The sequence below is a fragment of the Drosophila teissieri genome, chromosome 3L (genome assembly GCF_016746235.2).
Source record: "Drosophila teissieri strain GT53w chromosome 3L, Prin_Dtei_1.1, whole genome shotgun sequence".
Taxonomy (NCBI): Eukaryota; Metazoa; Arthropoda; class Insecta; order Diptera; family Drosophilidae; genus Drosophila; species Drosophila teissieri.
In genome coordinates this window covers 11,036,541-11,062,945 of record NC_053031.1, presented here as the reverse complement: position 1 = coordinate 11,062,945, position 26,405 = coordinate 11,036,541, and the positions used below count along the sequence as shown (strand labels likewise).

Below are 26,405 nucleotides of genomic sequence, written 5' to 3'. Positions count from 1 at the left end.
AGTTGCTTTCAATGCGAACTAACCAGACATAGTTGCTTTCAATGCGAACTTAAAACAGTTTAGTTTACTATTTCAGCTGAAATTCAAATTTCCTTGAGTCTAGCTGTGTTTCTAAGATATTCTAGGGAGTGGCATCCGCCTCCGGCTTGGGAAAGCCCGTCCGGTGCTTGTGGGCTGCCAGTTGTGCCCGTGAAAGGACTCCGCCGTCGCAGGTGACGCAGTGGTAGTGGGTGTGCCGCTGGGCGTAGGAGCAGCCGGCAGAATCGCACTGCTCGTTGCCGGCCACCTTGCGGAACCCGGCACTGCGCACGTAGTCCTGGCGAAGGTGCAACCTTCGATGGGCCACCACCTTGTTCGAGTCCGTGCACACATAGTCGCATTTGCGGCAGTGAAAGTGCGAGGTTTTCCTAGAGGATGCCGCCACCGCCTCTGAGGGATCTGTGGAATAGGAGAAGGATAAAGCCATCTTGGTCGTCTTTACTGCTGGGCAGACTTACCCATCCGGTTTTGGTGGCTACTCTCCGTGGCTGCGCCAGTTGCAGTGGCATACGAACAGCTGGCCACGCCGCATTGCATGTTGGCCCGGAACTGACGGAAGTCGTCGCCCATCAACGTGTCCATTCGCTCATGTCGTGCCGTATGTTGCACGAAGCGCGTCTTGTCGCAGAAACTGTAGTGGCAATCTCGCCTGTTGCAGTGGAAGTGCGACTGGTGATTCCGGTAGCCGCACCTCTCGAATCCGCAGTCCTCGTTGAAGCGGAACTTCAGATAGCCACTTGGTATGTCGTGATCCCGTATGCGTTTCACCGCCGTCCTTTGGCCGGAGTCCATTGTTGTGGCTGCCACCGCACTTGCCGTTGCACTTGCGGCTGCATTGAGCAGCATTAGCTTCTGTTGAGCGGCATTCTCCAGCAGGAGTCGCATGTCCAGAAGAGGTCCTGAAACGGCAGGACCTGCTCCTGAACCCGGTAACGCCAACGGTTGACTGGCTGCCGCCAGAAAGCTGGGCAACAGCACCTGTCGCTGGTACAAGTCGATCAGCTGCTTAAACTGCAGCAGATTCATATTCAACGCTGGTCCCACTACCGCCGGTGTGGCCGTGGCCTCCGGCAGAGACGGACGCATGCTCAGATCCTCCGGCTGGTCCACCTCCAAGTCCAGCGACTCCTGGCGACTGTGATACCTCGAACTGCCCACCTCCGGCGCTTCACGCTGCCCAGCTGAGCTCGCATTCTCCGGGTAAAAAGTTCCCGCCGCACGCACAACTATACGGAATATTAAGTTGGAGTAAGTCAAGAGTTTTGTATATCTGGAACGTAGTCAGCTTACCAGAAACTTTATCCAAAATTCTGCTGGATAAATGCTTAGACGAGATGGTTTCTAGAGGCTCTGAAGGCTGTAAGGTGGGCTGTAAGAATATTAAACATAATGTAATCCAAAGTAAGAAGTTTAAGTTTATTTGTTTCGCCCATTTCTAGTCTATTACTTGAACTTTAGATAACAATTTAAAATAGATTGTTGTTAATTTCTAAACGTAGCATTACCTGGGCTGAAGACTCATGGCGGCTACTCCGAGACTCTGTCTCACTCCTCGCTGCCACATGGGGCACATGACTGGCGCTTCTCTTGCCAGCCTGCTCCAAAGCGGACAACGATGCTGACGACGATGGCGCCCAGACACGCCCCCTCTTCCGGTAGCGACTAGGTGTGAGATCCGTGGCTGATCCCTCCTGATCCGCCAGATGCAAACGATCCTCGGATGATGAGCCACTGGGGGGAACAGGTGGTGCTCCTGGGCCGGAGTATTCGCTTCTCTCCAGCTTGAAGCTGGTGAAGATGGCCTGCGGCGAGTGCTGAGCCTGTTGGTGGCGTGGGGATCATAAAAAATGGAAAAAACGTATATTTCCGAATTTGTTGACAAACGAAATCTGGTGTCCAATATTCCACGCAGCAATGTGGGCGCCTTTCATGGAATTAAATTACTTTGGCATGGCAGGGCCGTACTTGCTGCCGTTGTCATTGTCATAGTTTTCGGATTTAACATTTTGGATTTATGACAAACAATCGGCCGCAACCAGTTTATTACTCGTATTTCCGAAATTACTGTTAATGTTTGTCGTTGGCCCAAAATGTCACTATTTAAATTTTGTTCACGCATCAAATCAATAATAAAATAAAAAAAACAAAAAAAGAGAGAAAGAACGAGTGAAGTGAAGTGAAAAAGCCAAAAGCAAAAACAATGGAGAAACCATTAAAAATATCAAATACAAGTGCAGCTCATGGATACCCTAAAGCAATCCAAAAATAGGCTTACCAAAATGGTAAACAAATATTTTCTACCAATATGGAAAATAAATAATTTATATTATAGATGGTTGGGTGATAAAAAAATCACAGAAGTGGAATTAAATCACTGTGTAAACCTTAAATAAGACAATAGAATCTTATGTGCAATTTACACAAATTTCGACCCTTGAAGAATTCAAACAGTTTCACTTGTGACAGTGTATATGGCACTCTCACATTTACCTTTAACAATAATTACACCGAAAATATTGAAAGACAATGAAACGAGTTTGCCTTTGCCTGATAAGTTGTGGCTCACACACATGAGCGCACACACACCTTATTTGATTAAATACGATACAAGTGTGTATAGGAATTATTATTATTATTATTATTACTGCTTTTGTTAGTGCCGTGTATCATTCCTTTCCATCGCCATTTGGGATTATCGCTGCGGTTCCAAGGGATTAGAGTGGGTGGCGGTGCGCGAGGAGATCCACCCATTGCACCACCTTGATTCCTGCCTTCGATTTGGGTCACCTTAGCCCCCCTCCCCCCTTAACCCTTTTGCTCCCAGAGTTGGCACGGCTTACTTCCCCAAAAGAATGCCACAAATGGCAATCGACAAAGTATTTATTCAAATTTGCCTTTTTATTCACACAGAAAGTACACTGACAAACTGGAATGCAACTTTACGTGCAAGAATATTTTGAAAATTCCTATGAATTCTAAAGGATAGAATAATATATATATAATCAATTAAAAGTTGTACATTCAAAATGATTTATATTTAGAATATTGTATAATAAAAATTTAGGATGTTATTGAAATAAAGTAATTTAATGTAGTTTGAATGACTATGTTTAGAAGACAACAAGTCTATAATGACTCCAAAACTTCTATGGCTTAAGTGACTGCAAAAATAAGGTTTCTCGTAATTCTTTTTTTTTTTTTGGAATTAATCCCAATTTCTCTCTGTGTACTGGCCATGCTCATTGTGCTCACCAAGGAGAGCGACGCGTGGGCTGGGTAATCGTAAACACACAAGTGCGATGTGGATGTGGTGCGTGTGCATGAGCTCGGCTCGAAAAAATGTAGAAATTATGAAAATGACAGTTAAAAGCACATAACGCTCGTCGCCAGGGCAGGGCGGGGGATCGGTGGAGGGGGAGGGGAAGTGGGTGGCCAAAAGGGGCAGGAATCGGGGGCAGGCGGGACTGGAGGGACAGGTGGTGGTCGAGTGCCAAGAGAAGTGCCGTCGACGTCGCTAGACGGGCAGCAAGTGAAATAAATGCGGAAACACTCGTTGTCAATATTAATACGACGAATATGGCAAAAACCAAATCCGAAAACTCAATTCAACGCACAGCACACAAAATGCCGCATTAGGCACCCCCCCCTCCTTGATTAGAGGGGAAGTGGTGGGGGGGCAGGGCTCTGAATGGCTGACGTTGCACACAAATAGGCGCAAATTCCTAATTACAATCGAGCCTCGATCGGATCGCAGACAGACCGAAAAGGAACCAAGCAACTGGGTCGCATCAGACCTCGAATATTTTCACGAGAACCTCGTAAATAAGTGGGAAAATGGCAGTAGAATTCCAGGAATAGATACTATTAAGTGATTTAGTTATTATATAAACTATATGCGATCAGTAAACTAGATTTTAGGGATTGTTAAAAGGTTCTAAATGAACTAATATCAGTTATTTCCATATGGTATTCTTTAAATTCAAATTAAAAAGTGCAGTTTAATTCTAAATACACTCACGCTCTTGTAGACCTCCACAAAGCGATTCTTTGGCGGACGCCCCCGTTTCCGATTGAAGAAGCCATCGATGGAGGTGATCTGGGTGGCCTGGCCGAGATCACTTGGACTGGAGGACTCGATCTCCGCGACGGCGACGACACTGCTGCTGGACTCCATGCCGTGGTCTTCCTCTAGGACAGCTGGAAAGGTAAAAGAGGTAAGCTCGCAAATTGATACCGCTGGAAATGCCCGACTCGTGACTCATTCAGCCCACTGCCACTCAGCAAAAATCGAGGCGAATTTCCACCAAAAAAAAGGGGCCTTTGACCACCTTGAAAGGTTAACACCCGATCGGAGGTCAGGTTTCGGCGCCAGGCCCTCATTCTATTCCTCTTTCCCCACAGCGATGCATTCTTTCCACGAATTCTGTCAATTTGGCTTTAATTTGTTTCGATTTCTCATTAGAGAAAAGAGCTGAAGCATATTTGTAAACAGACCTATCATTCTTTAAGTGTATCTCGTGGCGAAAAGACAGGCAACTGACGACTTCGCTGGAACACTTTGCATACATGTGCTGCATATGACTCGATAGGGATCGATATTTGGCATGCGAGCATGCGGGTGGCACTGCCAGCCAATTCCCCGAGAGATTCCAGCTGGATTAGTGGCGAAATCTGTGGCCTCTCCTCCGGTTACCAAAGGGGCAAGTAAGTGGATCCTCCCCTGCCCGCCGCCAAGTACAAAGGGTTTGGCGGAATGGGTGGTCCCACCAATTAAGCGGAGCTGGAGTTCCTTGGCCGCCGACGATTGTCTGCCGGCGATTAGTCCACCCTGCCAAGGAGCTTAAGTGCCTGGCCCAACCTCGCGATAGACATCTACATGAGCGAGCGTTTTTAGTCATTTAGCGGTGCCGCACATACGATATCCATATCCATATTATTCAAGTCCGTTCCATTCAATTCGAGGCACTTCCAACTGCTCACTGCTCACTGCTAACTGCTAACTGCTCAGTGCCAAGGAGCCGAAAACAAAAGAGCCGATTCTTGAGATTGCACAGCCATTAACCCAGCAATTGACAATTTGAAGGCAAGCAGATTTATCTCGACATCAGGCACACAAGCAAAATCAGACACTCGCAAAGTTATAGCCGCTATAGATTCCCTCTATGCATAAATGCCACCACCCACCAATTATAAATCGCACATGGCAGCTTGCATTTGTTTTGTATCCTGTAGATAGTGTGTTCACTTATTTAATTGCACTTGTTTGTCACTTAAGTCGCATCGAAGTAACCGCCGCCGTTTTAGTATGGTAGGTACTTCATTTGATATCCAGCGAAACGCGTCCACCAGCGACAAGCAATGGCACTCGAGTGGCGATCGGATCGTAAGAGCCGCCGATTCGAGTCGGGCCCAAACCGAAGTTCAGGCCCGAACCGAGCCAACAACACAGTCAGCTGATCCATTGACCAAGTCAAAACAGAACTTAGAGCCAAAGACAAAGCCAAAGCCAAAGCGAAGATATTGGTAAAAGTAACAGATACATTCGAAAGGCCGATCGGAAGATAGCGTTCCTTAAGCCGGAAAGTAATGGGAACCAACAACTTCTTATAACTTTGGAAATGTTATACTTTTTACATTACTGGAAATGAGAAGTGAAAATTAACAAAAAGTATATTAAATTAGTCATAAATTTTAGAAGTAAACCTTAGAAACCGTGCTTGAAGAACTAAATATATAAAACAGATGTATGCAGTTCAACAAATTTTATTAATCCTTACATCTCAAGTCAATTGGTGAAAACGAAAACAAAGGTGAAATAGAAGTCGAAGTCAAAGTCCTGGCCGAGCTGCCCCACAAAGTACATTTCGCAGGGATGCAGTCACATCGTTTAGTTGGGGTGGAGTGGCTTAATTGATCCTTACGATCCTTACAACAACCACTGCGCTTGGCCGCAGACGCACTGGCGCACCTTGCGCTCCAGACAGCTGAGTTGGTAGATAAGGTCCTGGCACAGTGCCTCCCTCTTGGGACAATCCTTGCAGGGTTCGCCTCCAGGACCGCAGGGCTTGCAGCCACATGGCTTGTTGGTGGGTTTAGATGTGGTGGACGCTGGTGGTGGACGCCTAGTTGTGGTGCTTGGTTGTTGTGGATGCCTAGTTGTGGTGCTTGGTTGTTGTGGATGCCTAGTTGTGGTTTTTGGTGTTGGATGCCTAGTTGTGGTTTTTGGTGTTGTACGTCTGGTTGTGGTGGTCGGTGGTGTACACCTAGTTGTGGATTTTGGTGTTGGACGCCTAGTTGTGGTTTTTGGTGTTGTACGTCTAGTTGTGCTGCATGGAGGTGGACGTCTAGTTGTGGTTTTTGGTGTTGTACGTCTAGTTGTGGTGGTCGGTGTTGTACGCCTAGTTGTGGATTTTGGTGTTGGACGTCTAGTTGTGGTGCATGGAGGTGGACGTCTAGTTGTTGTGGTGGCTTCTGTGCATGGAGGTGGACGTCTAGTTGTGGTTGGCGCACAAGTGGTTGTTGTCGTTGTGGTTGTTGTTGGCGCACAAGTCGGTACCGTTGTTTCGCAGGGCCTGGGAGTGGTCGTGGTGCAACCACAATCACAACCAATGGCGACATTGGCGAAGCTAAGGAGCAGGATGCTCGCTGCGAAAAAGGAAAACGGATGAATAGATCAGTGGCTCAAAATACCTGATTCCAGGAGCGATGGGTGCAACCTACCTAGGGTGGTGGCAATGGTCAGCTTCATGTTTGTTACTTGATTGTTCCCAAACTGATACCTTTCTTGGGGTTTCCGTACCTTTTTATAGGTGAAACGCCTCCTCTGAAACTGCAATTCTAAAAATGGAGGCAGTGTGTCGATAATGCAAACACAAGCCTTTTCGTTTTTGTTTGATATTTGCGGTTCGATTCGATCGTCTGGACTTAATTTTAGAAAAAACGTGTAGAGCTGTTCTGCAAGCGAAATGAGTTTATTTTTTTCCACTTTACTTAAATAATAAGTTTTTATTATAGGCTAAGTAAATATAAAAATATATGTATGTATGTAAGTGCATGTAGTTTAATTTTGCTTGAAAGCATCATACAACTAGTCGAATACTATTACAAATTTGAGTTCTAACCTTTTAACTTTTTTAAAAAGCTTATAGTATTGAATTTTTCAAATAAGTTTTAAAGGTTAGAAATAGGATAAAAAGTCTTTGTTTGCAATTTGACAGGCCATTTGACACTGATTCAATGAATTTACATGCAGTTTTCTTTACTTGTTAGCGGATACACAAACCTTTAGTTCAACTCAATTCTAGACCACACAAAGGCAATAAAAGTGCCCTTGGTATATCTATATTAATTGGAAAGGCAAATAAAAAAATGCACAAATTTCATAAAATTTTTCAAAAGTGTGGGCGTGGCATTTGTGTGGTTTATGGACAAAAGAGTGGGCGTGGCAACATTTGGAAACTAATTTGCGTCTATGTTTCTGAAATCTAGAAGCTCCATCGAAACTTTCCAGCTCTTATATCTCGACCTTTATACGGACGGACAGGCTAACTGACATGGCCAAATCGATCGGCTAGTGATCCTGATATATACACTTTATAGAGTCGCTAATTGTAAAACAATTTAATAGTACGATAATTAAAGTACGCATGTATTAGGCTTTAATTATAACTTAAAAATTTCTCTTTTTAGTATCGTTCTTAAAAAATCTTAAATGTGGTCAAAGTCATATGTGCATAAAAAACTTTCATATGCAACTTTAGCACTGGTCAAACCCATTTTTTAAAATTAATAAACAACTAATGGAATAATACTAAAAAAAATTCAGCGACGACTTTCATCGCGCTATTTTGAAATAATATATATATGTACATCTATGTAATAAAATGATAAAAAAATCGAATTCGGGCTATAATATTTAAACTAATCTTTTATCCATTTTATTTGGTATCTAAGTTCAGCTTTCGGTCATATCATGTTTGGTTTGGTAGCTTGATACTAAAATCAGAAACCTTTATACAGCTGTCTTAATCATTCGGTAACCTAATGAGTCGGCGTATATTGGTTGCAAATATTTGATATTCGTTTTTTAGACCTATTTCGTGAGCAGGAAGGAAACCATTTTGAGCATTATTATTTGGCAAATGTACTTAATAGCTTAGAACGATTAACAAAACGGAAGCAAATTCCCCTATAAAAGAGTTCATTCCAGCTCCAGAAAATCAGAACACAGCAAATCGCCAATTCGATATCATTTCAGGATATTTCACTTCGGACTCCATCGTAAATTACAGCAGGATTACATCAAGATGAAGTTCCTATTCGTCGTAGCCCTCATTGTCCTGGCCATCCAACTGGCTTCCTCTACTAGTACTACTACAACCACTACAACAACAACCACCGATGCCACCACTACAACAACCACCACCACCGATGCCACCACCACGACGACAACCGCCGCTTCCACCCACAAGAAGCGTTGTTGGAAGGGCAACAACTGGTGCCACACCCGCATCCCCAAGAGGAAGTGCAAGCACCCAAAGAGGTGCCACAAGACCATCGTGATTGTGACCCACAAGAAGAACAAAAAGAACTAGTAGTCCTCTTTTCTGAATGATATACTCTGAAATAAACATTATACAAGACCTTCAAAGGATATGGTTTTTGCAGTAGATATAACAATTTTATTAAGGATTTTGACTTGTGATAGGTTCTTAAAGCATCCATTGTGGTTCTCCGCAGACGCACTGGCGGACCCTCGTCTGGAGATTGCGAATATCGCAGATGAGCTGCTGACAAAGTTGGTCCTTTTCGGGACAATCCTTGCAGGCCTTTCCACCAGGTCCACAAGGCTGGCACTCACAGTCGCATCCCAGGGCTAGATCGGTGAATCCAATGAGCAGGATACACGCTGGGGATGGGATGCAAGATATTGAAGATGGTTGGGGATTAGGGAAAGGTCTTATGTATAGTTACCGATAATGGCGACTGCGATCAGTTTCATGGTTCTATCTAGATGGAGATTACTTACCAGATGGTACCCACTCAGGGAAATGCACACCTTTTATAGCTCCAAGATCCAAGGTGGATCAATGGAAAAATGTTGACAAGCCCCCAATATATAAAAATAATTTTGGGCAAGCCAATTGCATTAAAATAAATAAAAAAACACCGAACACGTTTCAGCTGGCTTTTCATTTTTAGTAATAAGCTTTTTATAGATTTTTATTGATTTTATTTATTTGGTATATTAGCTTGTATCTATGTATTTATATATGTATTGTATTTATTTGTAATCCGAAATACTTTTTTCATAAAAAAGCAATTTCAAATGTTATATTATATTTATAGATTAGTTGCACATCTGAAAAATGACACAGAACTTAGCGAGAACAATAAGCGAAGTTCAATATGGGGCTGCTATTTGCATAAGTTAAATTGTTTTGCTTGTAGACGAATTTGATTTGTTGAATATTCAATATAATTTTCCGAACATTTTTCCACAATAATTTCCATACTATTGAAATCGAATCGAGTACTGTATTTTAGGGTGTAAAACTATCTCCAGTTGTCGGAGGATTTTTCTGTTACGTTTTTCATGAATAAGTGTAAACTGTATAGAGATACAAAGAAGAAATGAATCTTAGATCTGTCCAGTGCTCCTCGAAGTATTTTGTAAACAATAATGATAAACCAAAACCAAAAGCGAAGTATCAAGCCCATAGGCTTTTACACATTCTATTACAGACAAAACGTTAACTCTTCTAAAATATTTACAAATATATTTCACAATAATTTGCAGTGTCTTAAAATTGGGTAAACATCATTGCATATATTTTGGAAAATCGTTAAGAACAGCTTAACCTATTTCATTGTTGTTCATAGTTTACTGTTCAAACATTTGACTATTTGGCTATTACTATTGTACTCGTTTTGTATGTGATTATGCGTTATGTGAAGCAAAAAACACAGCAAACTAACAAGTAAGCAAAGGCGGAAATCTGGTTGCCTGGCTATAAAAGCAGTTGGTAAGATTCCAATTAATCACAACACCTGATCGTCCAATTCCAGTCGTTTCAAACAATCTAAGTGTCTTTCAAAATGAAGTTCCTATTCGTGGTAGCCCTCATTGTCCTGGCCATCCAACTGGCTTCCTCTACTAGTACTACTACAACCACTACAACAACAACCACCGATGCCACCACTACAACAACCACCACCACCGATGCCACCACCACGACGACAACCGCCGCTTCCACCCACAAGAAGCGTTGTTGGAAGGGCAACAACTGGTGCCACACCCGCATCCCCAAGAGGAAGTGCAAGCACCCAAAGAGGTGCCACAAGACCATCGTGATTGTGACCCACAAGAAGAACAAGTAGTGACATCTCATTCATCTCAAAATAAATAAATACTTAAAGAAAGCCAAACAATTCAGTTCTCTAGTGGCAACCATTTAAAACGAGTGTTGGTCGTGCAGAAATGATAACAGTTTTATTAGAAGGGCTGGATTGCAGATAGTAGGCGATTGCCGATCAGGTTGAAGGTACAAATCTAGAGCATCCAAGTTTGTTCTCCGCAGACGCACAGACGCACCTTTCGCTCGACATCTTCCAAAATGCTGATCATATCCTTGCAGAGGGGAACCCGTTCAGGACACTGATCACACGCCTTGCCACCAGGTCCACAAAGGACACATGGACACGTGTCGGATCCGGAGGCAAGATCAGAGAATCCAATGAGCAGGATGCACGCTAGGACGGGATGAACGGAAGACTAGGTGGATTGGAGCACATTGATAATGGGACTTTCTGCACCTACCAATGATGGCGACAACGATCAGCTTCATGGTTGTTTCTTTGCTAAGTTTACTTTACCAGATGGTACCACCCCATTAGCACTCTACACCTTTTATAGCAGAACGAAAGTATTATGGGAGCAATGGAATTTTTGCTGTTCCATCCAAAAATAAAGTATATCGGGCAAACCATTTGCACTTATGCAAATAGAAACCCCATATTGTTCCCGTAAAACCCCATAACTTCGCTCATTGTTCCCGCTAAGTTCTGTGTCATCTTTCAGATGTGCAACTAAAATGTAATCTACACATATAATATAGCATTTAAAATTCCTTATTTATGAAAAAAGTATCCCGGATCACAATTAAATTAAATCCTACTTCTCTAAAGCATTTTGAAAAACACGCTGATAAAACCTTCAGGTAGCAATTATATAAAATGAATAATAATCTATAAAAAGCTTTTTACTAAAAATAAAAAGCCAACTGAAACGTGTTTGTCGTTTTTTATTTATGTAAATACAATTGGTTTGCCCGAAATTTTTTTGAAGTGGGGTGTTTGTCAAAATTTTTCCATTAATCCACCTACATTCCTGGCGCTATAAAAGGTGTGCATTTCCCTGAGTGGGTACCATCTGGTAAAGTAATCCCCATCTAGATAGAACCATGAAACTGATCGCAGTCGCCATCATCGGTAACTATACATAAGACCTTTCCCTAATCCCCAACCATCTTCAATATCTTGCATCCCATCCCCAGCGTGTATCCTGCTCCTTGGATTCACCGATCTAGCCCTGGGATGCGACTGTGAGTGCCAGCCTTGTGGACCTGGTGGAAAGGCCTGCAAGGATTGTCCCGAAAAGGACCAACTTTGTCAGCAGCTCATCTGCGATATTCGCAATCTCCAGACGAGGGTCCGCCAGTGCGTCTGCGGAGAACCACAATGGATGCTTTAAGAACCTATCACAAGTCAAAATCCTTAATAAAATTGTTATATCTACTGCAAAAACCATATCCTTTGAAGGTCTTGTATAATGTTTATTTCAGAGTATATCATTCAGAAAAGAGGACTACTAGTTCTTTTTGTTCTTCTTGTGGGTCACAATCACGATGGTCTTGTGGCACCTCTTTGGGTGCTTGCACTTCCTCTTGGGGATGCGGGTGTGGCACCAGTTGTTGCCCTTCCAACAACGCTTCTTGTGGGTGGAAGCGGCGGTTGTCGTCGTGGTGGTGGCATCGGTGGTGGTGGTTGTTGTAGTGGTGGCATCGGTGGTTGTTGTTGTAGTGGTTGTAGTAGTACTAGTAGAGGAAGCCAGTTGGATGGCCAGGACAATGAGGGCTACGACGAATAGGAACTTCATTTTGAAAGACACTTAGGTTGTTTGAAACGACTGGAATTGGACGATCAGGTGTTGTGATTAATTGGAATCTTACCAACTGCTTTTATAGCCAGGCAACCAGATTTCCGCCTTTGCTTACTTGTTAGTTTGCTATGTTTTTTGCTTCCCATAACGCATAATCACATACAAAACGACTATTATTGTACTTTAATAGTCAAATGTTTGAACAGTAAACTAAGACCGTTTTGTTGACATGTTTATAATATCGACAATAAAATAGGTTAAGCTGCTCTTAACGATTCTCCAAAATGTATGCAATGATGTTTACCCAATTTCAAGACACTGCAAATTATTGGGAAATATATTTGTTAATATTTTAGAAGAGTTACTGCAAAATATAATATTAACCAGAAGAAAAACCGCATAACATTTGTTCACATTTAAAAAATTTATTGTTTTTTTTGTATTTTTTTATTTTTTATTCAACTTTTACACAGAGAAAAAAATTAAATTGCAATTTTTGCATTTGTTTTTTGTTGTTTAATTTGATTAATTAAAATTTGTTAAATTGCTAGAATTTGTTAAGCGCTACTAAAATTTAAATTTGTTTTATTTTCATTTGTTTCATTACATACACTCATAATCATATAGGTAGTATATGGTATACATATATAATATATATTTTGTTTTTATTTTCCCTTCTCATTCTTTCGTTTCAGATCTCGCTTTAGACTTGTTATTCGTTATGGACCTATTGCCACACATATAATGGAAATTGTTATAAACATTTCATCGTCCCATAACTACAAGGTGTACAACACACACTCCTATCAACGGTATTTAGAACAATTTTCATTCCCTCGAATATTATATTGTTAAGTTGTTGATCAAACAAGCGCAGATTTAAACTGGACTTTAAACTTTAAATTCGGGAGGGAATCGGACTCTAGGAGTTCTCATAACTGATACTGATTGAGCGTAGCCGCCAATGAAAGCAGATTCTGAAACTCGAACTTAAAAATTGAAAAGTGAAAATTAAAGATTGAAAAATGATAATGAAATCTGGCTCAGATTGCATATGGTGGGATAATCGTTTGAATTTAACTTCCTTTCGATAATCGAAGATGCCATACTGATTTCGGTCGCAATTGGAATGCAGATACAATAATTTAAGTTTGGGTTCGGGTGCTGTCTAGTATTGTAGGTTAGAGTTATTTGCTTTCGATTTCATTTGAGGCGATCGTTTAATTGATTTGTAATTTGATTCTTGAATGCATTAATTGGTTCCCTTAAACAACACACACACATACATTGAAAATATACATTAGTACTGCCGTAGTAGTAGTCATAATATTTGCCTTAGTCGGTAACTTTGTAGTCTGTAATAGAATGTGTAAAAATTCTACAATATATATAGATATATCCATCTATTTTACATTCATATATAGAACTTTTCGCATAACCCTTGCATAAATACATATTCATATCCGCTTGCCTATGGGCTTGATACTTCGCTTTTGTTTTTGGTTTATCATTATTGTTTACAAAATACTTTGAGGAGCACTGGACAGATCTAAGATTCATTTCTTCTTTGTATCTCTATACAGTTTACACTTATCCATGGAAAACGTAACAGAAAAATCCTCCGAAAACTGGAGATAGTTTCACTACTTTAAAATACAATATTCGATATCCGATTTCAAAAAATAAAAAGCTCAAGAAAACCACACAGAAAGCGTTGCGAATTCTACAATCTTACAAAGCTGGCAACATTGTGAAGAAAAACTTTAAACAATTATTATGCAAAAATGTTCGGCAAATGATATTGAAAATTCTACAAATCAAATTCGTCTACAACTACGTGGTTAATAATTTCATAAATGGAACAAAAGTAAATGAATTCAAAATTTCGTTCATGCTTTCGGCAAATTAAATTGTATTTAATATTACTTTGTTTATTATTAAATAGATCACATTCATGGTTCTATTTCTTCACTTGCTTTGTTTATGTTCACATTTAGTTAGTTAATAAGGTATATTTAGAGATTTTGTTTTCTTCCCATTTATTGCTGCTACGGTGGCCCTATTTACATACACTATATATCTATATATCTAAATATATGCATATAGCATATGCTCATGTGTGTGAGTGTGTTTAGTGATCGAATGGAGATGGAAACGTCGATACTTGAGTTTGAGATGGCTAAAACATTTATTATTCGTTAGGGGGCTCTTTACTCTTGGCCTTTACACCTGGTTTAGCCTAAATAAGTTTAAAGCAAGTTTTTAATACCTAAATTGTATTTCCTCTTGTGTTATTTTCCTTCCGCTCTATCATTTATCATATAATGAGTTCTTCATCTTATTAGTCGAGATCTTTGTGGGATTGATTATTGATGGAAAAGGTATTTGTTAGTTAAAATTATATTATTGCAAATGTTTTTTTGTATTTCTTGGTTTTATAAATAAATTCTTGTTAGCCACTGTGTGTTTGTTTGTGTGTGTGTGTGTGTAGGTTATGCACGAATAAAATCTACAATTAACATTTCGAATACTTGGGATCGGTTGTATTTTTTTGTGGCTTATGTGAGAGCATTATTAGCTTTATCTGTTATTTTCAACAGATTTCGTTAATTTTGCTTTGCTTTACAATTTCACTTCATGGTTTTGTTATTCTACGCTAAAAAATATTTTAAAATTTATTAACACAGATGACTTTATATTTTCCGAAAGTTTTTGCTTCTGCCTCTTCACAATAGTTACCCATTTTTTTAATAATTTTTTCGCTCCTTCTTTTTATAAATAATTTTACTGCTTAGATCTTTCGTTAATCAAAACAATTTGTTTGCCAACTACCTAGCCAAAATGCATTCATTCTTGTATATAAGTTAAATATTTTAACCACTTCCTATCGATAATCATCGTCTTTCTCATCAAATTTGTTTGTCATATCGTGTTGTTATTGTTGGTTGGTTGTTTTCATTTGTTTGTTGTTAACTAATCTACAGATAAACACACAGCTACGCACATCGAATGAAATCTGCTGGATTTTAGTTTAGTTTCGCTTGTTGTTGTTTTCGTTTTGCTTGTTTAATATTAAAATCTTACATTAGAAACACATCAAATATTAGAATTATATTTTTCATATATATCTATATATGTATATATTGTATTCAGCCACTCGGCTACACTTTCCTCGCAAAGTTTGGAACTCTGCACAAAAACAAGAAAATAATTATAATCAATTAAAATAATAATACAGAGCTTAATCATAAATAGGTGGAAATATTTTGAGAATTGTTTGAATCTATTTTACTAGCAATAATTTTGTGTTTTCTGTAAGATTACTGGGAACCGACTTGACAAAGGTCGGAACTAAAACAAAATTTCGAAATAATTTCCATGGTATTCAAATTTTCTGCAATTGATTTCTTAATGTATGTGAGTGTATTCGTGAGTGTGTATGCGTTTATCAATATTCATAATTATTATATAATATCACATCAACTTTGTTTTTATATTTGTTATTATTAACTTTCCTCTTTCTGCTTCGATTGATCGATTCTGATTCTTATTGTTTGCTCTCATATATATAGAAAATTTGTTGGATTTCTTTTTTCTCAATACAGTATATAGATGTATGTATGTTTGCATGCATTTAGAAGTAATAGCCTAATTGAATCGTGACAAACGACATGTGCCATACATTATGCACTGAGTTATACATAATATATTAGCTACATTTGATTCCTGGATTATGATGATGATACAAGGTGATGGTGTACACACATCCATACATACAAATTGGGATAATACTCTATACTTCCATCCGGGGGTTTTGCCTTTTGTATTCAATTTAAAACGGATCACCGACAACCGTTCACTGAGTGAAGTTTTCTTCTGCTTGTCTGCCTTAACGTTTTACAATATTTTGAATATTCCTTATGGTTTTTTGTGTTCTCCTCACTCTATCCTCATTTTCAATACTTCTTTTTTTTGCGATTTTCTTCGTTTTTCAAAAAGTACCTTTTTTGTTTAAGCCAAAAAGTCAGTCCAATAAGAGTTTTGAGTTGCCTGCAACTGCAGTTGATTTGTTTTCGTTTTGGTTTTTTTGGTTTTGTTTTAGAGCTTAGGTTCCAAAATAATTGTTTTTGCTTTAGCGTTGAGTTGATTTGTTATTTGCAGGAGTAAGTTGATAGTTTGTGGTCCAAAAGTTTGCCTCTAGGGTTAAACATCATCTCTCTATATTCCATAATGAAGATCATGAATCTTGGCTATTGCGACGAAGGAGGCACAACCAATAGATGTTGGTATTGCGATTGCTGCTGTTACTGTTGTTGTTCGGAGGGATTGAGTTCTGAGCAGCCCAGCGATTCTGGTTCGCACTCCATGCCGCTCCTCCGTCGAGCGACTCACTCGGATGAGTAGAGCTTTTTCTTGGTCAGCGTGAAATCGGGACTGATGTTGATGGTATTGCTACGAGTAAGGTTTCTGCAGGAGATTGAAATGTATTTAGTATTGCTGTTTTACCGAACTTTACTTGCAGGCACTCACTTTATAAACTGCGGCACCAAGGAGCTCCAGCCGCTCTTGTCCTGCCTCAACGTCAAGTACAACTCGAAGATGGACACCGTGTCCGGATCCACCTTAAAGTATGCAATGCGCCTGTAAGGAAAAGACAATACATTTTTATAAAAGAGTTCCAGACTTGAATTGGTTGCCAAGCAATAAACTACAATAAGATGTAAGTCCACACATCTTCACCACTCACTTGACTTTGTTGGGCTCGCTCTCGAACTCAATGAAGAGCGTGCAGGCCCGCTCGCCGCATGGTTCCCGCTCCGACATCCGGATGATCTCGGCGGCAATGCGCTGCGTGAGGTCGTTGGGCAGCGTGACCTCGGTGCAGGCCAGGTGGCGTCGCTTGGCGTCCCGCAGCTGGGCCTGCAGTTGCTGCGACAGTTCCCGCACCGCGCTGGCGCTCACATCGTCCAGGTTGTCGGCGGCCCCAAATCGAGCGCCGGCTGTCGACTGCATCGGCGATGCCGGCAGTGGGTGGTGCTGCTGGGCGGTACTGGACAGCACGTTGGTCATGTAGGCGTGATGATAGGCGGCTGCACTGCCTCCGCTTAGGGGCGCCTCAAAGCTGGCCGCGGCCATCGGCGACGTGGCCTGTTTGGGAGTGGTCATTCCGACGGATCCTCCGCCCGCCAACGGACCAGCGCCCCCTGCCGATGGAGGCGATGCCGGAGGGCGGGTGTTGAGCGCCTGGTGCTGCCGCATGTGGAGCACAGAGGCTGGATGGCCATCTACCACGTCGACGTCCAGAATGCCCTCTCCGGCGGCTGTGTTTCCGTTCACGACCGCGTTCAGCTCCTCCTCCTCCTCCAGCGGCGCTGTTGCAGCTTGCCAGTCTAAAACAAAAGACAAAAATACGTTAGTTAAGATCCTAATGGAACATGTGATTTAATTATTTTAAGAAAGACCTTACTTTTTGATTTTCTTATACTCAAGTAACAAAGTTTGCGAATTTGAACATTAAATGTTCGTCTTGGCTAGTCTTTTAAAGCGGTCAAGGTAATCTTATCAAATTAGCACTGATGCGAAACAGTTTCCATCAATGTACGCGGAAACCGGCTGGGAAAGTTCGAGTTACGGAAGTTCAACTGTAGTTTGGATGGCCAATCGACCGGCAAAAGAGTTCCATGTGGGAATGGAAGCGAAAAAAATCAGCTGATGTCTGCAAATCGGGATCCACACTCACGTTCCACACTTGGTGGAACCGGAAAGAGTGCTGTGCGCAGACTCCGCTTCCAGGGAGCGGTGGCGGGGGGCGTGGTGGGGCGGGGGAAATCACCTGGCAACAACAGCTGGAAAATCAGCCGTTTCCCATTTCCAGCTGACACTCACTCTCTCTGTCTTGCTCTCTCTCTCCTTCTGCGACCCAAGTCAACAGTTTATTTCCCCCTCACCATCTCCCCCTCAAACGGCTTCCACTCTGCGCTACTGGCTTTTATATCTTTTGCTGTTACTTTATTACCCGACAGAACGGACGATAAAAAGCGGAGCTAAACTCCTCTCAAAAACTCAACTCTACCGAGCTGGGAATTAAATGGTACAGTGTGGCAAATTGGTTGGAACATGTCTCTAATGTAAATGAAATGGTATATTTCTTAGCCATAAATTCTTTAATATGTGCAAACATGTAAAATAAGTATGCCATTAATTTTACTACGTTGAGGGCTTACAGAGTAAAGTGTGCACTGTGTATACATTGTAGATTTTATATAGAATGTCAATATTTATGCTCTATAGAGGTAATAACATCATCTTGTTTTCTATGAATGCTTAATAAATAAAGTTATGTATGTGCTATAATGTACTATAATGTGCCTTTGGAAGATTTTGCAAATAAGTTCAGGTTCTCTTTAATGTTTAATTTCTTTTGATCCATCTTGAATTTTTTATTTCTTCGGTGCGCTTTTGGCCCAGCAACAACTTCCTACTCCTTTCGCGAAATTTTGTGCGCACAATGTGTGAGAGGCAGTGCAGCGAGTACAAATTAACTACTTGGCTTGTCTCGACAGCGTCTTGTAATTAGCGCGGAAACTCTTTAGAGGGGGTATCCCTCTCCTTTCCCTCTGACCAACTCCCTGACATCCTATTCAACCAAGTCTCCCCATGCCACCCACTGTATAATCATTGCAACGTCGCTGAATGGACAATTTGCTCTCGTTAGCTTTGCATGTCTCTCTCTGTCTTCCCTTCCTTCTCGCCCTCTCTCTTTCCCTCGCTTGCTGTTTTGTTACCCCCTGAATCTTCTTGTGTCTTCCATCTCGCTCTTGCTCCATGGCACACCCGCGTAATTAAGAAATTAACGGCACATGTTTGCGGCTCTGCATGTGTCCACATGTGTGTGTCTCCCTTTTGCTCCACCACCATCTCGATATTCCCATCTCGCTCCCACTGCATATGTGTTATTGGATTTTGTCAAGTGCCGTTGTCTCCACAAAAGGGTTTGTACAAAGTCAAAAAAGCGAAAGCCAAAAAGAACCAAATGAATAATAATAAAAAAAAAAACAGACAACGACCACACACTTTATTACAAGGCACACAAACAAATGTGAGCGCTGTATTTATGGATGCATGGATACACTTTTGCCACAGCTGCGAGCAAATTAGTAGCTGTAAAAAGCGACTCATTAATGAATAAAATCTTGTTATCTTAATGAACCAATAAAAACATTTCTATAAATCGCACCAATGTTTGTATGAATTTTAAAGGTAATATGAGATATTTAAATATTAAAGCTTGGTTTAAATCATACGAACTAAATTTATGGACATGTTTATATTTAAAAACATACATATGTACATATTTATGTACAAATAAGAGTACAAATTGTTTTTGTAACCGCCGTATGTACTTACATACGTACGTAAATTGAACCTATGTAGTACATACATATGTATGTATGTACATCTATACAAATGTAGAAGTATGCATCTTGTGGGTGGTGTTTTTGCATTTGTATGCATATTTGCATTCGGCCGAGAGATGGGCATATTGATATTGATGAACAGACGTCCACCTGCTCTCTCTTTCTGCCACCCTCAACCTTCATCTATGTATGTATGTATGTACATACATACATACATATGAACATGTACAGCTGCGAAAAAAAAAATAGCACCACTGGCCCAGTAAAACTTTGAATAAGTCTCCTACCTACAATTTAGGGTTTAAAAGGAGCTGAAATACCTTTTTAGAAAGGTTAAACAATTCACTTTTTAGAAAATAAAAAAAAATCGCAATTGTTCTATGAATTCTTAACTTATTTAAGGAACTTTATGAAAAGTGACAAAATTAGGCGAAAAAAATAATAGCACCACTTCATAAAAAATGCTTTAAACATAAAATATAAACTTAACAGTAAAAAATTCCTTAATAACAAGTGATTGTATATTAAAACTACGCCCATCCCATTAATTTAATATTTGGTAGTGTATCCTTTATTAGCAATAACAGCTGCGGAACGTTTTGGCATGGACTCAACCAGGTCCTGGCACCGTTTTAGGGATATTTTGCACCAGGACTCCTTAATTATACCCAAAGTTATTCGTTGTTAGTTGGCTTTAAAGCTACAACTGCTTTTCTCATATCTGACCAAGAATTTTTGATGGGATTACGGCCTGGGGACTGCACAGGCCAATCCAAAACAGGAACAGATTAATTTTGGAACGAATCCTTGGCTTTCCTGCTGGTCTACTTGGGATCATAGTCTTTTAATTGTATTCGGCAAAGGGTAGCATCATCGTCACCAAAATATCCACAAACACATGTTGATCCCAGATGGTTTTTGACCATGGTATATTATGGTATAACCCCGACTACATAGTACGAGAAACAAGCCCATACCATTATACTGGATCCTCCGTGTTTAATTGCTTCTACTGTGTAATTTGGCTTATATTCGGTGTTCTTAGGTCGTCTTACATACGATTAAGATCCATTACCACCAAAAAAAACCACCTTGCTTCCATCTGACCATAAGAAGTTCCTCCATTTTTCGCAAGACCAATTTAAATGTTCCTTGACGAACTTAATGCGCTTGGGTATGTGTCTCCCATTTTAAAGAGGGACCTTCCTGGGACTACAGACTTTTAATCCATGTTCCCTGAGACATGTGTGAACTGTTTGCACTGTTGCGGATATGTTGAGATCCTTTTTCAGTTCGGTAGCAGCTTTAAATGGATCCTTCTTGCCCTCGGGCACTAGCCTTTTGAAGAGATGGGTGCCCAATGATTGTTTTCTCCCACGTTTTTCGGGATTCTTGTTGTAGGTGATTGCATTTCCTATCATTTTGATTTAGAATTGAAGGATTAGACCAATATTTCTGTGTGATTTTCCTTCAGAAATTGGTTTTTTGACCATGCCACGCTTATCTGAAGAGCAATGCTTTCCTCGTCCCATTTTAATAATTTTTTTTAAGGTATGTTTCAAAAATAATGTTGGATATAGTAATAGAAATGTCAAGTTTTATATCCATGTGCTTTTCACCAAAACAAACCGCCGACAAGTATTGAATATTTGAAAAAATCGATAGTGGTGCTATTTTTGTTTTCGCCTCATTTTAGACCTTGCCGCCCAAAAAAAATTATTAAAAATCAAGGTATGGACAATTCAAATTTTTTTTTTCATTTTTGGATAGGAAAAATATCTAGCATTATGCGAAAAATCAGTATTTCGTACTATCGGTACCTCAACCTTAATTTATTTAATCGAGAACAAAATACGTTATGGTGGTGCTATTATTTTTTTCGCAACTGTATGTATCTCTGTCTTACTTGCCGCAGCAATCTGAAGCCTTTGCGGTTGTGTATTTTGTGCATTCGGAATCAACAAGAACAACAACAACCAACACAAGAATGTATAACAATACCTGCGAAAAGAAGAAGCAGCAACGCAGCATCACCCCATACAAGTTAACGGTACACCGCAAACATGACCGTTCGTGTTCTCTTGTGTTTCCCAGTTGCTGTTCAGCTGAGGCGAGTGAATGAGACACACAGAGCTGGAGAAGAGGCGGTGGGAAAGGGATAGGGTGGGTGATAGGTGAGCTTCGGGCTTATTACTTGGCTCTCTTAGTGCGTGACGTCTCTTGGCCTTGAGATTCAATTTTCGTGCACTTCGGTATGGCAATCATGTTCGTACAGTGCATACTACTTAGAAGGAACGAATAATATTGGTTCATATGAAAAATCTTAAAAACCTTTTTTTTTTTAAAGGAAAACTTAGGAGTTTGTATAACAATGTTCAGTTTAGTATGTTCCTGTTACAAAGAAAAGGGTTTACTGTAGCTTATAATTACTGTAAACCCTGAGAACTGATAATTCTGACGCTTTTATTTTTAGATCTTTTACTTAATTACCGAAGTAAACCGCCTGTGCTCTTATCAATGTCGATTGTTCAGTTTCATTCTATTTTGGATCTTCAATAAAACGTCGCTAATCGAGTTAAATTGGTCGTAAGACAGTCCATGAACCGAGCTTCACATGTACATATGTATTTATGTATGATTGTTGCTATCTACATACATGTGTATGTTAGTTTTTTTTTTTGAATCAATAAGCAGGTTATAAATAATTCATTGCGACCAATTTTGGAAGTCATTCGCATTTGGCCCCTAACGGAAATCTTTGGAAATTGCTTCGAATATCAATTCGACGAACCCACGCATGGGGTTAATAAATATTATATCAACTTCTTGATAACCCCTTTTTTGCAAAGCCAAACAGGAGAAACATTTTAAAAGAAATTAAGGCGCAATGGAGCTATACACATAATATTAACTGATTATATGTATCTAATTATCGCGTGAAAATCTTGCCCATCTCAATCTTATTTTTAACGCAAACTTTTTAATTTTAAATGGTAGCATATTTAAAGGGTTTTAAAAAATGTTCCTAATCAAAAGATACTTAACGGAACGGAAGTATGTACATAAGTACGAAAATACGGAAAGATGATTTGAGAACCCATAGATGGAAAAGGATACGATTACAAATTTGAACAAATTAATAAGCAATTGATGTATTTACATATGTGTTTATTCATTAATTGCAAAGTAGTCAAAAGAAAATGCTTTGAAGACTTCTAATATTATTTGTAACCCAGCAGTAAATATTCTTGATGGAAAATGAATAATGGCCATGTGAGTGTTGGTGAGGCTGCCTGGTCGTATGTCCTTCGAAAGTAAAATTGCATGCGCTCAGTCAGTCATGAAATTAAATTGACTGCAAATACATACGTTGCCAGGGGCGTATGGGGGGCGTGTCAGGAGGGCGGTGCAGAGGCGGAGGTTTTGTGGGGTCTGCAGAGCTTTTTCAGCGCATTGCAAGCAGAACAACACGGTGGAAATGTAGCCAATACGGACCCCTCAGCTTTTTTCACGCCAAATCTGTCCGTTCCAGGCCATTAAGTCTTTTGATTGGATAAAGTCTTTCATCTTTTAGCTATTTTTATTAAAAATGTAGCACTAAAACATGTAGTTATCTGATAAAAGCCGACAGAGGCACAATTTTCCATGTAAATGAATATTTATTGTTGAAAAATCACGTTAATCCGGATGGATAACTCCTTAAATTCTACCACCTTATCGTTGATAACTAGTTTCGAAAACTTGTTATTGGCAAACTTTTCGATTTCCATTAAGATACACAATCACGCTAAAATAGGCAACACTGTGGCTAACGGTAAATCTGCGGCAGTGTGTGTGCGAGGCGACATGTTGTTGCATGTCGCGCTACCACCGCCGCTTGTTCTGTTCCGTTGTGTTGTGTTCGCCTCCGGGTGATTTTACATATTTCGCTGTTTTTTGGCTTACGTGCTACGTGGCTATATGGCCGTATGCACATGGAATCCCTCTCTGCTGCTGCTCAGGAGGTGGTACCACTCCCCCACCCGTCTAATTTGCCCAACTCAACTGCTTCTTGGTGCGGCGGTGCAAAGTTTAAAGTGACAGGATTAACAGGATGTTGCATAATCCGCCCGCCAGACACATGAACAGGATATGCCGGCCGGGCTTCGGACAGGAACAGAGTGCACAATGCATAATGCGAACTTTACATATTTGCAACCCCCAAAAAAGGGCACCTTAATCGGGATGCAAGAATGCAGGCACTTTTCGGGGCCGAATAATGTGGTACTCTTTCTACAGAACCGTTTTAATTTGCTTTGAATCAGTCGATTAAAATCAAAATCCACTTAAAAACACTCGGAGCACTGGCTACTGGCACCACCATTTGAAATGCATAGAGAAATCTTTCGAAATTTTCCATTGGATGGGCAAAACTTGAATAAATGAATTTTATAAACCCTGGAAAATTTGCTAAAGACATCAAATGAAATGTTACCGTACGCTATAAAATTAATTGAATCAAAAAAAGAGAGAACAAAATAATGGGCCATAAACATGAAATATAAAAATGTTCGTGGCACATTAAAATATCCGAAATGTGCCTTAATCGAGAATTCTTGTAGATTTGTAAGTTCACAAGGTGAACAGCGACCTTAAATTTAGTTTTAGTGCGCGGAATGGCTTTAAAATTAATCAAGCGGAAGAACAACGAACAGTAAAAGTTGAAAATCACTTAAGTTGTTATGGTTGTGCTTGCACTTCATATTAATATTTCCCAATCAAAAATGCTCTTTGATTTGGCAATTCGGATAAGCACTTAATAAACTTAACAGGAAGCTTTTTTCTTTAAACAAATTTGGTACTTATTTATGTGTGGATTCCGCCATAAAAAAACACTAAAACAACACACTGTTTATAATATTGCAATATTTTTATGTTCCCTTACTTGGAAATTTTCTTGCGTTTCAATCTGTTTTGATCCAAAAAAATTTTCCAAATTATTGTACACCTTCTTGAGTTGGAAATCTATGGACAGCATGTAAATTAACTAAATGTTGGACTAATTTCTTGAACACTTGAGTAAATGGACATTAAAAACGAATATTTTCTTCAAACACACAACGTTGTAAAAACATTTTTCTTAAAATTTACTCAATAAAAAGAAAGATCACAAGTTCATGTTCACTTTTAATATAAAATCTTATCAAAAAGATTCTCCAATAAGTTGTATTAAACAATCTAGATAGATTTACTTTGTGAACTTACCTTTAATTTTATTAACACCGAATTTTCCCTGAATGTGATTTTGTACTGAGAGCACTTCCATCTTCATAGAGTCGCGTTGCAACTGCTATTTTGTGTGTTTTCAGCCGATTGTTGGATTTATAATGAAAGTCTGCCGACTGCCGCCTGATGCGATTATATAGACTTTTGATCTGGGCCGACGACTTTCGATGCGTTTAATATATTGCGTGGGTGTGAATAGTTGTAGTTTAACGTACGTATAGAAATGCACTTTAATCACAAGAATTTGATTTTACTTCGCGTGTGGTTGGGTGTTTTATTGTGGTGTATTACTTTGTTGTGTGTGTGTTTGTGGTGGAGAGTTCGATTTTCCAGCGACAGCGTTTTAACAAACAATTGGAAAAGTATCAACAACTAAATTTGTTATTCTAGTTAAACATCTCAATTCAATACATGCTAAAAAATCAACGCAAATTTGCCGCCCCGTTCAGCTCTCTCTCGCTCTTTCCTTCTTTCGCTTCTGTGGGTTTAGCTTCCCTTTTCTATCTCGCTCTGTCTGGTTTCCTTAATAAATTTAAGCACAGCACATGGTTTTGATTTAATTCAAGACGTTCTTGTTGTTTGGACAGAGATTTTAATTTCGTATTTATCTTTTCTTTGCTTTGATTTGCTTTGCTACATATGGCGGAGTTTCAAGTGCTGATGGCTGCGTTTCGTTTTGTAGAAGTATTCTGTTCTGGTTTTCCGATTTTCTGGCTCTACTTCATCATCTTCTGCCCCTTGTGTGCGCCGATGTGCTGTGTTTGGCGGCCGCGTTTCGACTGCGGTTTCTTTCAGAAGTTCGTGTGAAGCGTACTACAAAATTTTCACTCAGCGCTCGCTCAGCTGTGGCTCCTCTGTTTCTGTTACTGTTTCTGTTTGTGTGGGTGCGAGAGCGGCGCGGCGAGAGAGCTTGGAAAATGGTTGTATCAGAAGAAGAAGAGGACGATGAAAAACTGGACTGCGGCAACGGCAACGGCAACAACTTCGATAACGGGACACGCTGGCGCTGGAGAGCTGAGCTGAGCGGAGCGGAGCAGTTTTCCAAACAGTTTTCCAAAGCTACTATCCGGCCGGCTCGCGTGCTGCTGCTTTTATACCAATTTTCCACACCGGCTGCGCTGCCGGCGTCGCAGCTTTTAATTTTCCTTTTCCTTGGCCGTGAACTCTCTCTTGAGCGGCTTTGCACTCTTTTGCCACCAGCTGCGGCCGGCGATCATGTGTTGCCATCAGCTGTTGTTGACGGCGCTTAAGAGCAGTTGAGTGGCTCGCTCTCTTGAGTGTTTCTCGGTTGGTTCTGGAAAACTCTTGAGCCGAGAGATAACTGGCCGTCTCTTTGAGTACATTTCTGCACAAATAGTTGTTAACGTCTATAAGCCATTGTTAATTCTCTCCATTGCTAGCTATCTATTTGTGTATGCTACTAATATTTATTTTTTAGTTTCAGAGTCTTAAACTTCTTTGGTCTTGTTAATATATTAACACATGCTTTATTTTGAAAAAAATTATAATTAAGTTAAATTTAA

The 26,405-nt window shown here is 40.1% G+C and overlaps 9 protein-coding genes across 9 annotated transcripts; 3 read left to right on the top strand and 6 right to left on the bottom strand.

The window, feature by feature from the left end:
- Nucleotides 1-3: 3 nt before the first annotated feature.
- LOC122617433 lies at nucleotides 4-5,363 on the bottom strand. Its single transcript, XM_043793287.1, has 6 exons — nucleotides 5,224-5,363; nucleotides 4,058-4,236; nucleotides 1,545-1,859; nucleotides 1,330-1,408; nucleotides 498-1,265; nucleotides 4-438 (listed from the first exon to the last, which is right to left on the bottom strand). Exons 2-6 carry the CDS (start codon nucleotides 4,211-4,213, stop codon nucleotides 122-124), a joined length of 1,635 nt encoding a protein of 544 aa, XP_043649222.1. The 5' UTR covers nucleotides 4,214-4,236; nucleotides 5,224-5,363; the 3' UTR covers nucleotides 4-121.
- Nucleotides 5,364-5,965: 602 nt separating this feature from the next.
- On the bottom strand, nucleotides 5,966-6,787 carry LOC122616588 (salivary glue protein Sgs-3). Its single transcript, XM_043792101.1, has 2 exons — nucleotides 6,760-6,787; nucleotides 5,966-6,684 (listed from the first exon to the last, which is right to left on the bottom strand). Exons 1-2 carry the CDS (start codon nucleotides 6,785-6,787, stop codon nucleotides 5,966-5,968), a joined length of 747 nt encoding a protein of 248 aa, XP_043648036.1.
- A 1,558-nt stretch (nucleotides 6,788-8,345) lies between these two features.
- On the top strand, nucleotides 8,346-8,633 carry LOC122616586 (integumentary mucin C.1-like). The gene has a single exon (XM_043792098.1). The coding sequence runs from the start codon at nucleotides 8,346-8,348 to the stop codon at nucleotides 8,631-8,633; it is 288 nt and encodes a 95-aa protein (XP_043648033.1).
- Nucleotides 8,634-8,742: 109 nt separating this feature from the next.
- Nucleotides 8,743-9,040, bottom strand: LOC122617954 (salivary glue protein Sgs-7-like). The gene is made up of 2 exons (XM_043794022.1): nucleotides 9,013-9,040; nucleotides 8,743-8,947 (listed from the first exon to the last, which is right to left on the bottom strand). The coding sequence occupies exons 1-2, from the start codon at nucleotides 9,038-9,040 to the stop codon at nucleotides 8,751-8,753; spliced, it is 225 nt and encodes a 74-aa protein (XP_043649957.1). The 3' UTR covers nucleotides 8,743-8,750.
- A 1,097-nt stretch (nucleotides 9,041-10,137) lies between these two features.
- LOC122616585 (integumentary mucin C.1-like) lies at nucleotides 10,138-10,419 on the top strand. Its single transcript, XM_043792097.1, has one exon. It carries the CDS (start codon nucleotides 10,138-10,140, stop codon nucleotides 10,417-10,419), a length of 282 nt encoding a protein of 93 aa, XP_043648032.1.
- Nucleotides 10,420-10,591: 172 nt separating this feature from the next.
- Nucleotides 10,592-10,892, bottom strand: LOC122617923 (salivary glue protein Sgs-8-like). Its single transcript, XM_043793983.1, has 2 exons — nucleotides 10,859-10,892; nucleotides 10,592-10,791 (listed from the first exon to the last, which is right to left on the bottom strand). Exons 1-2 carry the CDS (start codon nucleotides 10,884-10,886, stop codon nucleotides 10,592-10,594), a joined length of 228 nt encoding a protein of 75 aa, XP_043649918.1. The 5' UTR covers nucleotides 10,887-10,892.
- A 483-nt stretch (nucleotides 10,893-11,375) lies between these two features.
- LOC122618003 (salivary glue protein Sgs-7-like) lies at nucleotides 11,376-11,799 on the top strand. The gene is made up of 2 exons (XM_043794108.1): nucleotides 11,376-11,529; nucleotides 11,595-11,799. The coding sequence occupies exons 1-2, from the start codon at nucleotides 11,502-11,504 to the stop codon at nucleotides 11,789-11,791; spliced, it is 225 nt and encodes a 74-aa protein (XP_043650043.1). The 5' UTR covers nucleotides 11,376-11,501; the 3' UTR covers nucleotides 11,792-11,799.
- Nucleotides 11,800-11,908: 109 nt separating this feature from the next.
- On the bottom strand, nucleotides 11,909-12,408 carry LOC122616582 (integumentary mucin C.1-like). Its single transcript, XM_043792093.1, has 2 exons — nucleotides 12,315-12,408; nucleotides 11,909-12,226 (listed from the first exon to the last, which is right to left on the bottom strand). The coding sequence occupies exon 2, from the start codon at nucleotides 12,194-12,196 to the stop codon at nucleotides 11,909-11,911; it is 288 nt and encodes a 95-aa protein (XP_043648028.1). The 5' UTR covers nucleotides 12,197-12,226; nucleotides 12,315-12,408.
- A 2,905-nt stretch (nucleotides 12,409-15,313) lies between these two features.
- On the bottom strand, nucleotides 15,314-25,929 carry LOC122616650 (protein charybde). Its single transcript, XM_043792185.1, has 4 exons — nucleotides 24,862-25,929; nucleotides 16,947-17,589; nucleotides 16,730-16,840; nucleotides 15,314-16,666 (listed from the first exon to the last, which is right to left on the bottom strand). Exons 1-4 carry the CDS (start codon nucleotides 24,926-24,928, stop codon nucleotides 16,588-16,590), a joined length of 900 nt encoding a protein of 299 aa, XP_043648120.1. The 5' UTR covers nucleotides 24,929-25,929; the 3' UTR covers nucleotides 15,314-16,587.
- Between the last annotated feature and the right edge of the window lie 476 nt (nucleotides 25,930-26,405).